The sequence below is a fragment of the Pithys albifrons genome, chromosome 17 (genome assembly GCF_047495875.1).
Source record: "Pithys albifrons albifrons isolate INPA30051 chromosome 17, PitAlb_v1, whole genome shotgun sequence".
Taxonomy (NCBI): domain Eukaryota; kingdom Metazoa; phylum Chordata; class Aves; order Passeriformes; family Thamnophilidae; genus Pithys; species Pithys albifrons.
In genome coordinates, this window is record NC_092474.1 from 6,558,762 (window position 1) to 6,573,737 (window position 14,976).

Sequence of the window (14,976 nt, forward strand, 5' to 3'; positions counted from 1 at the left end):
GACCTTTCATTTGAGCTTTCTAAAGGTCTTTACCAGGTGAAGACTGAGGCTGCTTTCTTGTAAGTTTGGCATAGGAAAAATGTGGTTTGAAGAGATTTGTATGAGGGTCATTTAGTGGCTTTGTTGTTGTTTTGTTTGTAGCAAGATTCAGCAAAGGTGAAGAAGGTTCTGTTGCTGTCCCATGTTTTACTGGTGAAGTCACCTCTTGCTTTGGGACACAAACCATCTCATTCCATTTGAAAGTGTGTCCTTGGTAAGGAGTGGGGCTAAGCCAGTGCAGCTGTGTCTTTTAACTAGTGCACATGAGCATTTCTGAACCATTTTGCTTCTAAATGTTTAATCAGGGGGTCACTGAACAAAGGAAGACATCACAATAAGATCAAGGTATTTCTCTGACACTTTTCACTTATGATGAGGTTAAATACTGCTTTTTAAAGTTAACTGCTCGAAACACTGGTCAGAGCCCTGTGCTGTGCGTGGTGACTGTAACTGCTGTCATTATAAAGCGACAGATTGAACAGTTCAGCAGGACTGGAGACACTTCCCTGAGGACTGGGCTGGGCTTTCCGTCCGTGTGTGGGAACCAGGCATCGCCCTTGGCCTGTCCAATCCCAGACAGGGAGCAGGAGCCATCTGGGAAAGGCGTGAGGGGACTGTGTGGCCCGAGCATTGGTGTGTGCCCTGCCAGCCCTGTGCCCCAGCAATGAGGGAAGGGTCACTCACAGCCTTTCCTCACTGCTGCAGACAGTCTCACAGCTGGGGCTGGTGATCCAGAGGGGAAGGTTTGTTATCCACTGCTGAATGTTCCACCTTCCGTGGAGACTGTGGCCTTGGAGGAGCCAATCCCAGGGAGTGTCCCTGCTGTGCTTGAGCGGGGGCTGCTCCTGTGGCAGGATCTGCCTCTCCCCTGGTCCATGGGATGTTCACCTCCACTTGGAGGGCTGGTTTTAGTGAAGGGATTGCCAAAGCATTTCTTTGCACACAGATCCAACAAAGCTCTTTTCCTGTGAGGTGTATATCACCTTTTAGAGGTGCTTTTATTTTTTCCTAAACTCCTTTTCCACACTCCAGGCTGTTTTATGTTAACTCTGGGAGGAATTTTCCCCTTGCATCATCTTTCCATGTGATTTTGATTGATCTTTCAGTAGCTTCAGTAGTAACACAACAGTGCCTTTAGTCTGCTTCTGTCTCTTGTGTAGTTTCTGGTTCAGCTTTTATGTAAACTTTGAACAAAACTGTATGTGTTGTTGAAGTCTTGAGTCTGTAATAACTGGGTTTGGGAACAAGCCTGGTGTTTTTCAAGCTGCAGGGAGCTGGCTGCAAACAGCTGCTCTCAAAGCTTTGTGTCACAAGGGGAGAGTTGGGGGAGCATCTCTGCTCTTGCAAACCCTCAAGGCGCTTTCAGAATAAGATCCCCCAAGTCTCGCAGTGTATTTATAGGCTTGTAATGTTGCTCAGGGAATGTTACACTATCCGCTGTGGCAGCAGTGCCGGTTTCGGGTTTCTCCAGCAGGGTAAACAGCTCTGGGCTCCGGTGGTGTGTGTGCTGCTCACAGAGCTGTGCTGATCTGTCTCACTGATAGGGGTTGTTTGGGTTTTTCAGAAGCTCTGCGTGTGAAAGTCTTTGAACTATAATATAAGTCCCGGATCGTCACATACTGATCAGTTCATTAATCGAGGCTGAGGTCTTAATGTTCCAAAAGGTTCTGACATGTAGCTCTACATACACAAGGGTCCTTGCCAAGAACCATCCTGTTAAATGAGGAGGAGGAGGGTGCACTGGGCAGCAGCTCTTGGCAGTGAATATTTTGATTCTCAGAAGGTGGCAGAAATCAAGGAAGAAGTGGAAGATTTCAAAACACTGTGAAATAAGTGAGTAGGAGGCACTTCCCTTTATATTGAAGCTGCTCAAAAAATGACCCTTGTTTCCACTATGTGTGAGAGAGCACAGCAAATGCTTCAAAAAGAAGGAAAACCAAACATATTAACCCGATGTGAAATGTGTAAATGTAGTCCTTGCTAAGTTTACTCTGGCTGGGATGTGCTCACCTGGTGTTCTGGTCCTTGCTTTGCCACTGACACACCAAACTGTGGCCATGGGCAGCTCATGGGCAGTTTCTCAGCCTTTGGACTGACATTAGTGGCATTTCTTAGGAAGCCTTTTCTCTTTTCTCACTGTTTCAGTTCTGTAGTAAAGTGAGTCAGTGTTGGAGAAATGTCTGAAAAGCAGGAACATGTCTAGAAATATCCTTTGATTTCTGACTGGAAATGAGAAACTGTCTAAATATTCTGAGTCTTTAAATAGCCACTGGCTAAAGGACACTACATCCTCCAAGTCTCCTTGATATTTGTACTGTTCTTTATGTTCCCCTTTGCCCTTTTCACCCTTCCATAACTTGCATGAAACCTGCATCTGGAGAAGGCCTTTCCCAGAGGTCTGAGTTTCCCTTTCTCCCACAGGTTTGGCTGAGCCTGGAGCATGAGGCTGCTCCCCTTGGCTGACTCTGGTGCTTCTGTGAGAAGCTGCCAGGGGAGATGTGAGAACACTCTCCAAACAGGAGCATTTCAGCTCTTGCTTCTCCCTGAGGAGCTGCAGGACATTCCCAGGCTGCTGCCATGGGAGTGCCTGTGAGGCCAGCAAGGTGCTACCAGGCCCTGCAAACTTCATTTATTAATCAGTAATTATGTTTATAATGAAGTTAAACTTCCAAACTTTGCTTAAAATAGTGTTGAATTTATAATATAAATAAAGAAAAGCTTATAGTGCATTAGTTAGGGCAGGACTCTTTGCTTCTGCCTGACCTTTCCCTGTGCTGTTCATCTCAGGAGGTGCATACCTGGGCCTGCCTACGTGAAGTCAGTGGAGATAATGAGTTCCTTGGCAGCTGCTGCAACCCCAGTTTGCCAGTGGCTGACTTTGATTTGTTCCTATTTTTCTGACACTTCTTAATATATAACACTCGTGATAAAGGAGAGATATTTGTTCCAGTACCTCTGTCTTCAGGATTGAAGCATTATTTTGAAAAGAAGGTGAATCAAATGGTGGGGATGGTTTGGTTGGTTTGAAATGTTTGGTTAGTTTAAAATGTTAACTTCAGCACAGAGCTCTCTCCTCTCTATTGTGGAGTGTGAGCAATGGAACATCCTTCCCCTTCCACATCCCTGGAGGGAGGATTTCAGGTGAGGAGGATGAACCAGGTAACCAAGCAAATGACCTGCCCTAAATCCTGCTTTTCCAGGGAGCTCTGTCTGGGATTAGTGTCCTTGGGCTGCTGCTGGGATTAATTTTGGAGGGACAGATAGTGAGATGCTCAAGTGTGGCCTCCTCACCCAGTCCCACACATTCTCTCCAGGGAGGAATGTTTTGGTTTCTCTCCCCTGCCTCTTTGCTCCAGCACACAATGCATAGAATCTGATTCTGAATGAACCTTTGTTTGGGGAAATACTGTTAGTTTTGGCTCTGGGAGAGCTGAGCTGACATGCCCAACTCCTCAACAAAACAGATCAGAGATTAAAAAACAAACTCAATCCACGCCTTCGACAAAAAGTGCTGGGGAGAAGCCAGAAAGTTCCTTTTCTGTGTTGCTGAGAAAGCTGATCTATTTAGCTACTGTACTATCAGATTCTTTTGCTATTGCTTAAATTAAGAGCCTCATTACTACTGCTTGTAATAAAAGGAAAGTTCTTATTCTACCTCAGAAAATTGTGTGATCATGTACAGGAAGGAACTGGGGGGAGGCACAGGGGAAGTGGGTTTTACCAGGGGTTAACAAGACAAAAAAGAGGTGTTTGAGCACAAGGACTCTGTGACCGAAACAGGGAAACACAACACAGTTCTGTAGCTTGTTCCTGTGAACTGAATTTACAGAATTCAGCTTTGAAAACAAAACAAGTTGTTCACAACCATAGTACAGCAGAGCCCAGTGGTGTGTGGGAGAGGTGATTCCTGCAGGTCTGCAGCAGCTGCTTTCCAGGCTGGGAACACACACCTGGGCAGCAGGGACAGGCCTGTGGAATCTGAACCTCAGCTCGGGGAGGTTCATGTTTAAATTCCATGTGCAGATCTTGGCCAGGTGCTCTCTGAGGGCAAAACAGAAATAACACCTCCTGAACTGCAGAGCCAGCTGTAGGTTTTCCTTGTTCCCGCAGTCAAAAGGGAAAGATGAGAGGCTGGAAATGAGGGGTTTGTGTGCAGAGTACAGTGGAAGTCAGAAAAATCCACATCCCTCCTCCAGTGCTGTCACTCACACACTTCATAGCCATGGGCAGGCAATTCAGTTTCCTTATTTTTCAGCACAAGATCTTTTGTTTCATCCCTCACAGCGTATTTTAAAGAGCTCTTACTTTGGGCAGCATTGAGTTCCCTACAAATCCCAGGATCACTGGCCAGCTGAGAGTCCTGCTCAGCAACATTTGCTCATCATGGTGTGGAGAATGAACTTAAATTTTTCTGAATGGGAAAAGGGGATTTTTCAGGCTGGTGTCTACAGCAAAGTCCTCCCTGTTGCATTCTATTAGAAAAGGATTTAAGTGTGTTGTGGGGCTGTTGGGACAGTTTCTCAGGGAGATAAAAAATGGAGAGCTGCAAGTTGAACCAGAAACAGTTTCATGAAGCATTTCAGCTGTATAAAAACCGTAAGTTCTACTGTACTATACCGTTTATTTTCCATTTAATCAACATGTATTCAAACCACCTGTTAAGCCAACCAGACCAGCCTCCTGAGATTGGCTTGTTTTGGGTGGAATTATCTTAATATTTCAATGTCTCCGTCTCTGTTTCTTCAGTGCTCTGTGTAGAAATCAGTTTCTTGAAATATTGATGTTTCTTAAGCCTAATTAGTTATGAAAAACCACCAAATTCTTCTGGGTTTGCACACAAGTAAATGTCCCTTCTGCCCAAATCCAGAGGGTGCTGCTGTCATGTTGTTTTATGCTGCCTGAAGTCCACGTTAAAATGCTCTGATTAAGGGAGGAGTACAGGGGATTCTTCTGCTGTGAGTCATCTCTTATCAGAGCCTGATCATGCTGCTGCTCAAGTCGGAAGGAGTTTTATTGTGGTTATTAATTGGATGTTTTTTCAGTGCTGTGAGAGCTACTGGTTTAAATTTGAAGTTGTAAATGGCATCTCGTGTGCCCTGTGCCTGTTATTAAGAAAGAAGGTCACCTGTTTGCCTTGTCCCTACTGAGTCAAAACCACGGCTGAGATGTCCCTCAAGGTTGTTCATTAGCTGAGTGTTATTAATACAGAACAAATGATGAGGTTCTCAGAGGCAAAACCTTTGCATGTAAATGGATATTACCAGGGTGAAATCTGTTTTGTATCATTAGAATACACACCTTCTCCTAATTACATGGCAATTGACTGAAGAAAAACTTAAAAGTGAAACATATTGAAGGGAATCAGTTCACACTCTCACAATGGATGTCTGTTTCTTGTGCTTTGCTGCAAATGTTGTGATGTTTGGAAGTTTGTAATTGTTTTTAAAACACAGCTGTTTTCACTGGAGTTTTAAAAATGAGGAGAGTTGTGTTGCTGTGACAGATCAGTGCTGCCTTGTCTGTCTGCCTCCGTGGATCTCAGTTGCCTCAGGTAGTTCCAGAGCTGGGAAAAAGTGCCTAAAACCACTTGGGAATGGCTTCCAGCCTCTCCTGGTGTACCCAGGACCTGCAGGTGAAAGCCTGGGGTGTCTGCAGCTTCTCTTCTGGCAGCCCTGCAGCTCCTTCAGAGCAGTCAGGGCCACTGTGTCCAGGGGAATTCCAGCTCTGCTGGCTGTTCAGCTGGAGCTTTTTTAGCTGGTTTGCCGAGATCAAATCTCTTGAGGACATTTGGTCTCAGGAGGAGGAGGAGGAGGAGGAAGTTTCTTCATGGGAGACTGAGCTGAGCCGCTGGAATGCATTGCATGTCATCCAGCAGATGGTTTTCAGCTGCTTTGATTTGCTCTGTGTGTGATAGTGAGGAAAATATGAGTGTCACCTTTTCCTCCAGTGTTGTTTGCACCAGCTGTGCCTTGGGCAGCAGCAGCCAGAGCTGGTTCCCTGTGTGCTCCTCTGCCTGGGCAGCACCAGCACCCCCAGGCCATGCCACTGGCTGTGGGTGCCACTGTGCCAGCCCGTGCCGGGCACTGCTGGCTCCAGCTCTCCCTTGGGAAGTTCTCCTGCTCCCCTCCTTGGAACCAGCAGCCCTGCAGAGCTGCAGCAGCCGCTGTGGAGAGGGCCAGGACCTCTGGTGGGATTTGCTGTCCTCACAGGTACACGGTGACATCCACGTGCTGGGCAGGTCGCTCCACGTTTCTTGCAGGAGTTGGTGTGGTCTTCCAGAGCTGGCAGGAGACTCTCCAGTTGTTTGGGGTTTTCCTTGTCGTTTTGCTGCTTCAAAATCTGAAGGCTGGTTTCAGTTAGGCAGCTGCTCTCAGTCACAGTGGTGTTCAAAGTAATTGACTTTCCATTGACTTTGGAATTTGGAATAGTGTCTAAACATTGTTGTCAGCTTCATGCTGATTGCGCTGCACTGAGGCCGAAGTCGTTTCACTTATGACCTCAAGCTGGACTTGTGTTTTGCTCCCATGGGAACTAAAAATAATAATTATTTTAAGAATAGGTTCTTAATCACTTCCTTCTTTTGATGCACTACTTTTGTTTAGCATTTTGTAAGACTGTAATAGAAAATATTTTAAACTATTTGTGTTTTAGTTCCAGTTTTAATTAGCTCTTTGAAGATGCAAGGAGTGTACGAGACTTGATTACAGTCTTTTTATAGAGAAGCATTTGCTGTTGTTATTCTGAGTGCAGATTATTAGAGTTTTGTTGCTTTGGCAGACTGTGGAGTCACACAGAGCTCTGAAGAGATGAACATTAACTTGACAGATTTCTTAGTTGAAGGCATGTGGGCACTTTGTCAGTGTTGGTGATACATCACCAGCAAGTCTCCTGAACTATTAATGTAGAGAGGAGAAGCAGGAAAAAGATGAACTTTAGTCTGGGTTTAAAAGGAAAGATAAGACAAGGAGTGCAGTGATTCTGAGCCAGAGCTGGCTGTGCAGTGAACACTGAAGGTGATGCACAGTCTGCAGTGATGGGGGAAATATTAAGAGGTGAAGATCTGCCCTCTGCCCTGACTCACTGCAGCTGGAGGACAGGGAGAATAATACTTGATTTGATGGTCTTTCTGTAAACTAAAGGTCTGGAAACTTAGAAGAGGGGCTTGTGTGCTGGGGCACTGTGTGTTCAGGTACATCTCTGCAGGGCCTCTGCAGCCCATGGCAGAAATCACTGCCCACTCACCAGGTGGGTGCTCAGTGATCCCTTCTGGGAGGGAAGAGTGTTTGGAGGTGACTGTTCCTGTCACTCCCTTGTGTACCTTCTACTGCAGGTGTCCATAACCTCTTGCCCTGATGCTCGTGGTGTGCCAAGATGAACCTCTTTCCTTTGTCTAGGAAGAGCTGAAGCTAAACCCACAAAAAGCAAGAGGAAAAACCTGGGATAGACACAATTCCTATACTTTAATCCCTGGCTTGACATTTACTATGTTATGAATGTTTCCTACTTCCCCTGCTCTGTCAGTCGCATGGATTGATGATTCATAGAGGTGTGTTTTGAGGGCTGGGTGGTTTGTGTTTATACAGTGCTTACTGGAATCCCTGTTGCTTCTTTTTTCCTTCCATCTCCCTCCCATCTCCCAAGATCATTCATACATAAGCTATTTCTCCTTCCAACCTTGTCTTTCCTTGAGACAAGTTATATTTCTAGGCTGTTGGTGTTCCTTTGTGCCCAGCTGTGATTCCCAGCATTGGGTTTTGGTTTATCTTGGGCCAGAACTGGCATTTCATTCTTACCAGCCTGGCTGGAAAATCAAACGGAACTGTAGAAATGAACTTCAAAAAGTCCAAGCCACAACCCTATGTGACCAAACAAAGCAAAAAGCTCTAGGCCAGGTTTTGGGCTGAATTTTGAGTAACCTTGTTATCAGTTGATGGAATCTCATAGGTGGGGACTTGAAAAGGTAGGACAATGGCATGGAGAAAAGAGTGGGTGAAATGCATTTCATTCCTTCTGAAAATACTTGTGAGACCAGTTGTGACAGTTCTTAGTTCTCATGGATGAGAACATGGAGTCTTGAAAAGTGGATTCACCTCTCCTGGCACAGTGAGCCACGGACAGCACATGGCAAAAGTTGTCACTGGCCAAGTGTGACTTGTGATGTTTTCTACTGACAGTTTGGCAGTTTTAGGGAGATGCACTGCCTGGAGAGGAAAAACTGAAAGCAAAATGACTTGTCTGTTTCGTTTCAGTGGCAGGTTGGTTTCACCAAAATGGAAAAATTTTAAGGGATTGAAACTTCAGTGGAGAGATAAAATCCGTCTCAATAACGCCATCTGGAGGGCCTGGTACATGCAGTGTAAGTGCCGGGATGTGCCGGGGCTCCCATGGGGCAGGGGTGGCAGCAGGAGGGGGCGGTGGGACATCTCAGCACTCTGCCCAAGGCAGTGCCATCCCACCAGGGCTCTCTTGGAGGGTGTGACTTAACCCTGAGATCAGCTCGGTTGGTTAAAACTTTGTTGTAGTAATGCCAAGGTCATGGGTTCAATCCCTGTGTGGGCCATTGACTTAAGAGTTGGACTCAATGATCCTTGTGGGTCCCTTCCAAGCCAGAATAGTCTGTGATTCTGATTCTGCTGGGCACAGACTGAGGTCTGCCTGTGCCCCGTGTTGGGAAGGAGCCCTGGCTGGGCTCCCTTTCACACCTTGCCACTGAAGTGCCAGATGCTGCACGTGCTGAGCGTTTGGGTTCTTGTTGCAGACCTGGAGAAGCGCAAGAACCCCGTGTGCCACTTCGTGACTCCGCTGGATGGCTCCGTGGATGTGGATGAGCACCGGAGGCCAGAGGTGGGTGACACCTGGGGGACAGTCTTGTCTGTAACAAGGGTTCCTGCTCTGCCACGAGGGAGGGCAGCACAACAGAGCTTTGCTCTGGTTTTATTGAGAAGGAACCATTAAAAGCAGTCTGAACCTGTTTTGTTGTAGGTTTATCACATTAAGGTGATCAAGGTGCAACCAGAAGGACATTTGTTATCTGTGTGACTTAAGTCAATATTCTAGTTTAATGAATCAGAAGTCATAGAAGGGCCATTTGAATAGTTAAGATTTTGGCAGTCGTTTCTGTCTTGTGACTGAGTTACAATTGTTTTCAGGGCTGAATCTGAGTGCCCCTGTGAGAGTTCTCTGTATTTTATGTAACTGGTGAGGTGTGCTCTCAGGACAGCAAGCAATTTCTTTTTCTGTCTCAGGATAACTTCACAGAAAGAGCAAATATGAGTATTTGTTCTTTCAGTTTTGTGCTCTTGTAAACATAAATGAAAACTAACATCTGCCCTCTGGCTCCTTGCAGAAAACCAGTGAGGCCCTTGATGAGGCAATATGTGACTCTCTGTACTGCATAACTCTAGAATAATTTATAACTCAAAGGAGTTCCAGATGAGTGTGTGGAACTGTCTCAGGTTTTCCAAAGAACAGTGTTGATGTTTGTGTTGAAAGTGACCCTCGAACACAAAGTTAAGGCTCGCATTAGTCTGCTCTCCCAGCTTCCACAGTGCTCTGTGACACACCAAAGACCCATCTTTTGTGATCCTTTTGTTGCCATCAGTGTGTGGCCTGCAGGGTCACACTCCTCCCTGAGCTGGACATCAGATTTCTATTGCTTTGTGTCATTTCTAGCAGCTTTTGCTTGTATGTGTGTGTGTGTGTGTCTGCGCATGTAACCTTGTGACATTCACAGGATATTCTGTGCTTTATATGTTACATTTCACTAAATTAATTTTAAAGGAAATTTTTTTTGCCATTTCTTAGCTATTGGCTCTGGTTGAGCTGCTGTGGGAGATGCTGACAGTGCAGTCAGACATCATCTCATGTTTGGTTTCTGTGGGAAAGATGGGGTTGGTACTGCCAGATTTGCTCTGTGGTAGCTGAACTCTGGGCCAGTGTGGGCTGCTGATACATGGGCTCAAACAGAATTAGCATGCTTTCTTTTGCATTTTTTATGCCTGAATATTTGCTTGGAAACATATTGAACATTCAGCCCTTCCGTGACTCTGTGTAATTCCTGGTATGTGTTTGTGTTCTCAGGCCATTGCGACAGAAGGGAAGTACTGGAAGCGGAGGATTGAAATAGTCATCAGGGAATACCACAAGTGGAGAACATACTTCAAGAAAAGGGTCTGTTGGCTCACTTGAGCTTGAGCAGTTGCTTTTTGAGTTTTTCTATCAGTTTTTCTGCCATGCAAGAGCACTTAAACCAGCTAATAAACTGGTACAGACACGCTCATCTGATTAGTTCCACTTAACTAAAAATTATTGTGCTGGGACTGATTGTGCATGATTGAGTCTTAAAAGTTTTGCAAAATCAGGTCTTCTACTGGCACATACAGGACCTATTCTGACTTACCATCTGTTCTGTTCTCCTTTTGCAGTTACAGAAACATAAAGATGAAGATCTTTCAAGTTTGGTCAGGGTAGGTAATGGCATTTGTGCTTGTAGAACCCACAGCAGATAACAGAGCTGTAACGTGCAGTGGCTTGCTTTGATTAAAATCCACGACAAGCATCTTGCTTCAGCCTTAATTAAGGATAGACACCTTCATGTTCTGTGCCTTAGAGAGCAGTGTAAGATTTGTAGTTTAAATTGGATGGAGGAGAGGGTGAATGGAAAGGGCTGTGACAGAAGAAATGAGGATCAGTGTTGCGTGCCCAGAGAGATGAATCTCTTTGAGGGCTGGCACATGATTCCATCTTGTTCCTGAGCTGTAACTGGCACTGCTGCCTTGCCTGTGTAACTGCATCTGGGAGGATGTGTGAGCTGTATCCTGCAGATCTTCCTGTGGTGCCTGCAGCTCAGGCAGATGTTGTGTCAGGATCCTAAAAAAAGGAACAGAGCTATCACCATTTAATATGTCCCCTCAAGCCATCACAGCTACTTTGGGCATATAAACTGCAGATCAGAAGCACTGTTGTACTTTTTATTTTACAAGGCAATGCAGTTTAGCTCAGCCTTTAATGTGAGATAGGTAAGCCAAGTCACATTATATTGTATTTTTCACAGGCTAAAAGTGCCCACAGGAATATCAGCACACCTTCTACAAAGTCAGAGTACAATTACACTTCATTGCATTTCCCACTAGACAGGAGTTGCTTGCTTTGAGTTCTTGCTGTTTATTTTTACTCTTTATCCAAACCAAGGGATTGTTAAACTGTAGGCACAAAAATACATGTGTAATGAATCAAACAGGAAAGTGTTGATGAAGTTGTTTTGTCTTATGTCCTCATAGTCAACATTTGGGTTTTGGCCAAAAAGCTTTCCCCGAGTGTTGTGGTATTTATTCTGTGGAAGTTTTCTGTTGGTGCTCAAACCAGTGAGCTGAAGTTGTTGGTGTATTAGAAGCACCACTCATCTGTTTCAATCCATTTGATGACTCCTCAAAGAGAGGCTTTTCCCTCTAAAAACGTGAACAATGAGGACTGTTTTTCTGGATCTGCACCAGGCTGCCTTGGCATTGTCTGGGCAGCCTGACCTGTCTCCCTTTGCTGTGGCAGGACGATGATGTGGTTCTGTGGCAGAAGAGGAGGTATGGCAGGGACACGCCAGTGCCCATGGAGGAGGGCAGCCTGCTGGACGCAGACATGCTCATGTCCGAGTTCACCGACACGCTCTTCTCCACGCTGTCCTCACACCAGCTGGTCTCCTGGCCCAACTCCAGGGACATAGGTAGTGTTGGCTCTGGCTGTGGTGCAGTGGGGACCTCTGTGCAAAGTCTGGTTTGTTGCTTTGCTGCTCTTGTAGTCTTGCCTAAGAAATCTGACTTGCTGATACAGATAAAATCAGACATTGTAGCTGTCTTAGGCATTATAGGTTATGGAATCCCAGTTATTCATGCAAATTCAATTTCTGTCTTAACTTCTTGTATGCTGCTCCCAGCTTTGCCCTCTGATGTTGCTGTGAATAAACCTCTAATGAGCAGTATTTGCCTTTATCAGTGGTGAAGGCATTGCTATTTATCTCAAAGCATAGTTGTAGTTGTGGGTGTATTGGGTGTATTTTTGAGGGTGTGCCTGTCTATTTTAGTTTGCTTTTGCCCCTTAAAACATTCTAAGTACAAGTTCCATCTGTAAAAACCATGCCAAGAGCTGTGCAGTTCTGTCTGGAGGCTCTGACTGCCTGACACTGTGCACCATCCTTGCTGCAGGGATGTCTGAGCAACTCCAGAGCAACTGTGGTTTACATGAGTTGTACTCAAGGCATAACAAATGCACAATGATTTACTTTAAAATACCAAACTGTGAGCTGTGGTGGTTCAGGTTGTGCTTCCCAGCAAGCTTGTGTTGTGCAGCAGGGGCAGGACAGCAGGTTTGGGAGCAGGAGACAACCAAGCTTGGCAATCCCCAGTTAGTTAGAGCCTTCAGGTCTCACCTCTTCCATTTTAGTAGTTGAAAGTTTCATTCCCCTGTGGTTTTGATTTCAAAAGTGTCCTGCAGTTCTGAAGAGAAGCAGATGCTGAGTCCATTTCAGCAGTGGTTGTTCTATAACCTCTTGGCCTGGCTGTGGAGTGTGTTCATGTTTTAGCCAAATGCTTTATTCCTACTGTTGTTCCTCTGTGAGTGATGTGAAACTAATCCAGTCTGTCTCCTGAATTTTGCAGGACACTTAGGAAATGCTGACATGATCCAACCAGGGCTTATTCCTCTCCAGCCAAATTTTGATTTTATGGATACTTTTGAGCCTTTTCAGGGTAAGAATAATAGAGTCAATTAATTTCTTTAAAATTGCAGTGATTGGTGAACTGGTTTTTAAAATAAGATTAGATGTTGCAAAATATGTAAGGTTTTCCCAATTAACATTTCTTAGTGATGAAGAGATTTAATATTCTCTTTGCCTTCAAACATTTTATGGTACTATCAAGAGTTCCATATGACACTGAACTGCTGCTGACAGCTTTGATGGTTATGGATCTTCATGAAAGTCAAGTGTCACATCTGTTTTCTGGCCCTGCATCACATAATGAGCTTTGTGGGACTGCACTGAGGATCAGCTCCTGGCTGGTGTGTAGGGGAACCTTAAACAGGGGACTGATTTTGGTGTTGTCCCAGCCTGCATGGAAGATGAAGTGTGCTCTGAAGAGATCAGTTTCTCTGGAAAACAGCAGTTCATTGCTTAGTCAACAGCAGTTGTATGAAGCAAAAAATTTCATTGCTGGAGAATACTGATATTCCTGTGAATTTTGGGATTTCGAGTATGAAAGGTGGAAAATTAATAGGTGACCTTTGGTATTTCAGAATTATTCACACCCAGTCGCTCCAGTAATTACTTCCCTTCAGTGTCTGCTGCCAGCTCAGCCACAACAGACAGCAGCAGCCACTCCTCCCAGGTAAGAGAGGCTCTTGGTGTTCAAGGCAGGACTCTGCCGTGAGCCATGTCCCCCTCGTGTGTGACTCAGTACTATTTCTCCTCCCTGCCAGTCTCCTGGGTCGTTGCCCAGCGCCCTCCCAGCAGGGAACATCAGCGACGAACTGATCGCCTCCCCGGTGCCCTCTCCCGTCCTGCCTGACGTGGGCACTGACCAGTGTGGCAGCATCAGGAGTGGGGGGTCCTTCATCCAGCCGCCGGATTTCCCCGCGGACTCGCCTCTCAGCGGGCCACAAACGTTCCTGCCCGTGTTCCAGCCACCCCTGCCCCTGCTGCAGCCCTCTGCTCCCCAGCACCAGCCCGCGCTGCCCGCCGTGCCCCTAAGCTCCAGCCTGAGCTCTGCCCCCGCCGCCTTCGCCGCGCCGGACGCGCCCAAGTTCGGGCTGCGCGAGCCCACGGTCACCACGCACACGGCCTCTGCCACGCTCACCCACAACGCCCCCGCCACCACCTTCAGCCAGAGCCAGAGCCAGAGCCTGGGCCCGGCCACGCCTCGGCCGGCGCCGCCCGTGCCGTGTAACCTGACCTTCCAAACCGCCGTGGTGCAGGGGCAGCCCCGGCTCCAGCTCCAGTCCCAGCTGACATTTGCACTCCCCAAAGCTCCGCCTCCGGCCAGCGCTGGCACAAGGCCCAAACAGTCACAAAAAATAGTGCCTGCTCCGAAGCCTGAAACAGTGTCCTTACTGGTAAAGAATGCCTTCATCACCCCAGGTGAGCAGCGCTGGGGGGTGGTGGGTTTCTCTTCTGAGTGGGACTTGCAGGAGGGAGAGACTTCGGTTTACATAATAAGTAAAAATACAACTCCCTGAGGGTGTCCATGGAACCCCTGCGTGCACTGGGGTGTGGCCATACTGTCCAGTGGGATGCTCTGGGCTGCTGTGAGGATTGGGAGCAGTTTGGTTGTGAGTGTGAAAAGCCAAGCTGCAAAAGGGGATCTCTTCTTGTAGCATTTGTGCTGGGCTGTGTAGCTCCATCAGCACATGGGCTCTGTGTCCCTGCCCCAGAGAAACCTCAGGTTTCTGTGCAGTTGTGATGAACTCTGCCACTTAGAGATTCAGCCACAGTGGAGCAGGAGATGGTGGGGTGAGTGTTATTCTCCCCTAGGAGAGGTTGGGTCTCCTCAGGGAGCTGGAGGTCTTTGTCTAGAGCAGTTTATAGACTCTTGAGATGCCGTCAGGAGCACGTGGGTTTCAGGTCAGAGTATGAGCACCTGCTGGTGTGCTGGGACCTCCACACTGGCTGGAATTTGGAGCCGTTGGCACACGGCTAAGAATAGCAAGAGGGAGTCTTGCTTGTGATGGTTCTGGTGGGAAAGCTCAAGGCTAGAGCAGGACAGACAGCATGCCTTTTGTTGGGATTATTGCAGGCTGTTTTTAGACTTGTGCTGGCTGGGGGCCAAGTGACTTCAGCCACTTGAAATGAGCAACAATAATTCAAGAAAAACGCTGCCTGGAGGAGTATTGTTAAACAGGCTTTACTAGGGAGTAGGTGTGTCTGCCAGGCCTAATAGGGAGCTTACCCACCAA

General features: G+C 46.6%; 1 protein-coding gene across 1 annotated transcript in view; it reads left to right on the forward strand.

The window, feature by feature from the left end:
* The window catches only part of MLXIP (MLX interacting protein), a 44,492-nt gene that overhangs the window by 13,389 nt on the left and 16,127 nt on the right, over positions 1 to 14,976 (forward strand). The window contains exons 2-9 of the mRNA XM_071571767.1: positions 8,289 to 8,395; positions 8,798 to 8,883; positions 10,120 to 10,209; positions 10,464 to 10,505; positions 11,584 to 11,755; positions 12,687 to 12,776; positions 13,321 to 13,412; positions 13,504 to 14,161. Coding sequence (XP_071427868.1) covers positions 8,289 to 8,395; positions 8,798 to 8,883; positions 10,120 to 10,209; positions 10,464 to 10,505; positions 11,584 to 11,755; positions 12,687 to 12,776; positions 13,321 to 13,412; positions 13,504 to 14,161 — 1,337 coding nt within the window. The remainder of the gene's footprint in view (positions 1 to 8,288; positions 8,396 to 8,797; positions 8,884 to 10,119; positions 10,210 to 10,463; positions 10,506 to 11,583; positions 11,756 to 12,686; positions 12,777 to 13,320; positions 13,413 to 13,503; positions 14,162 to 14,976) is intronic.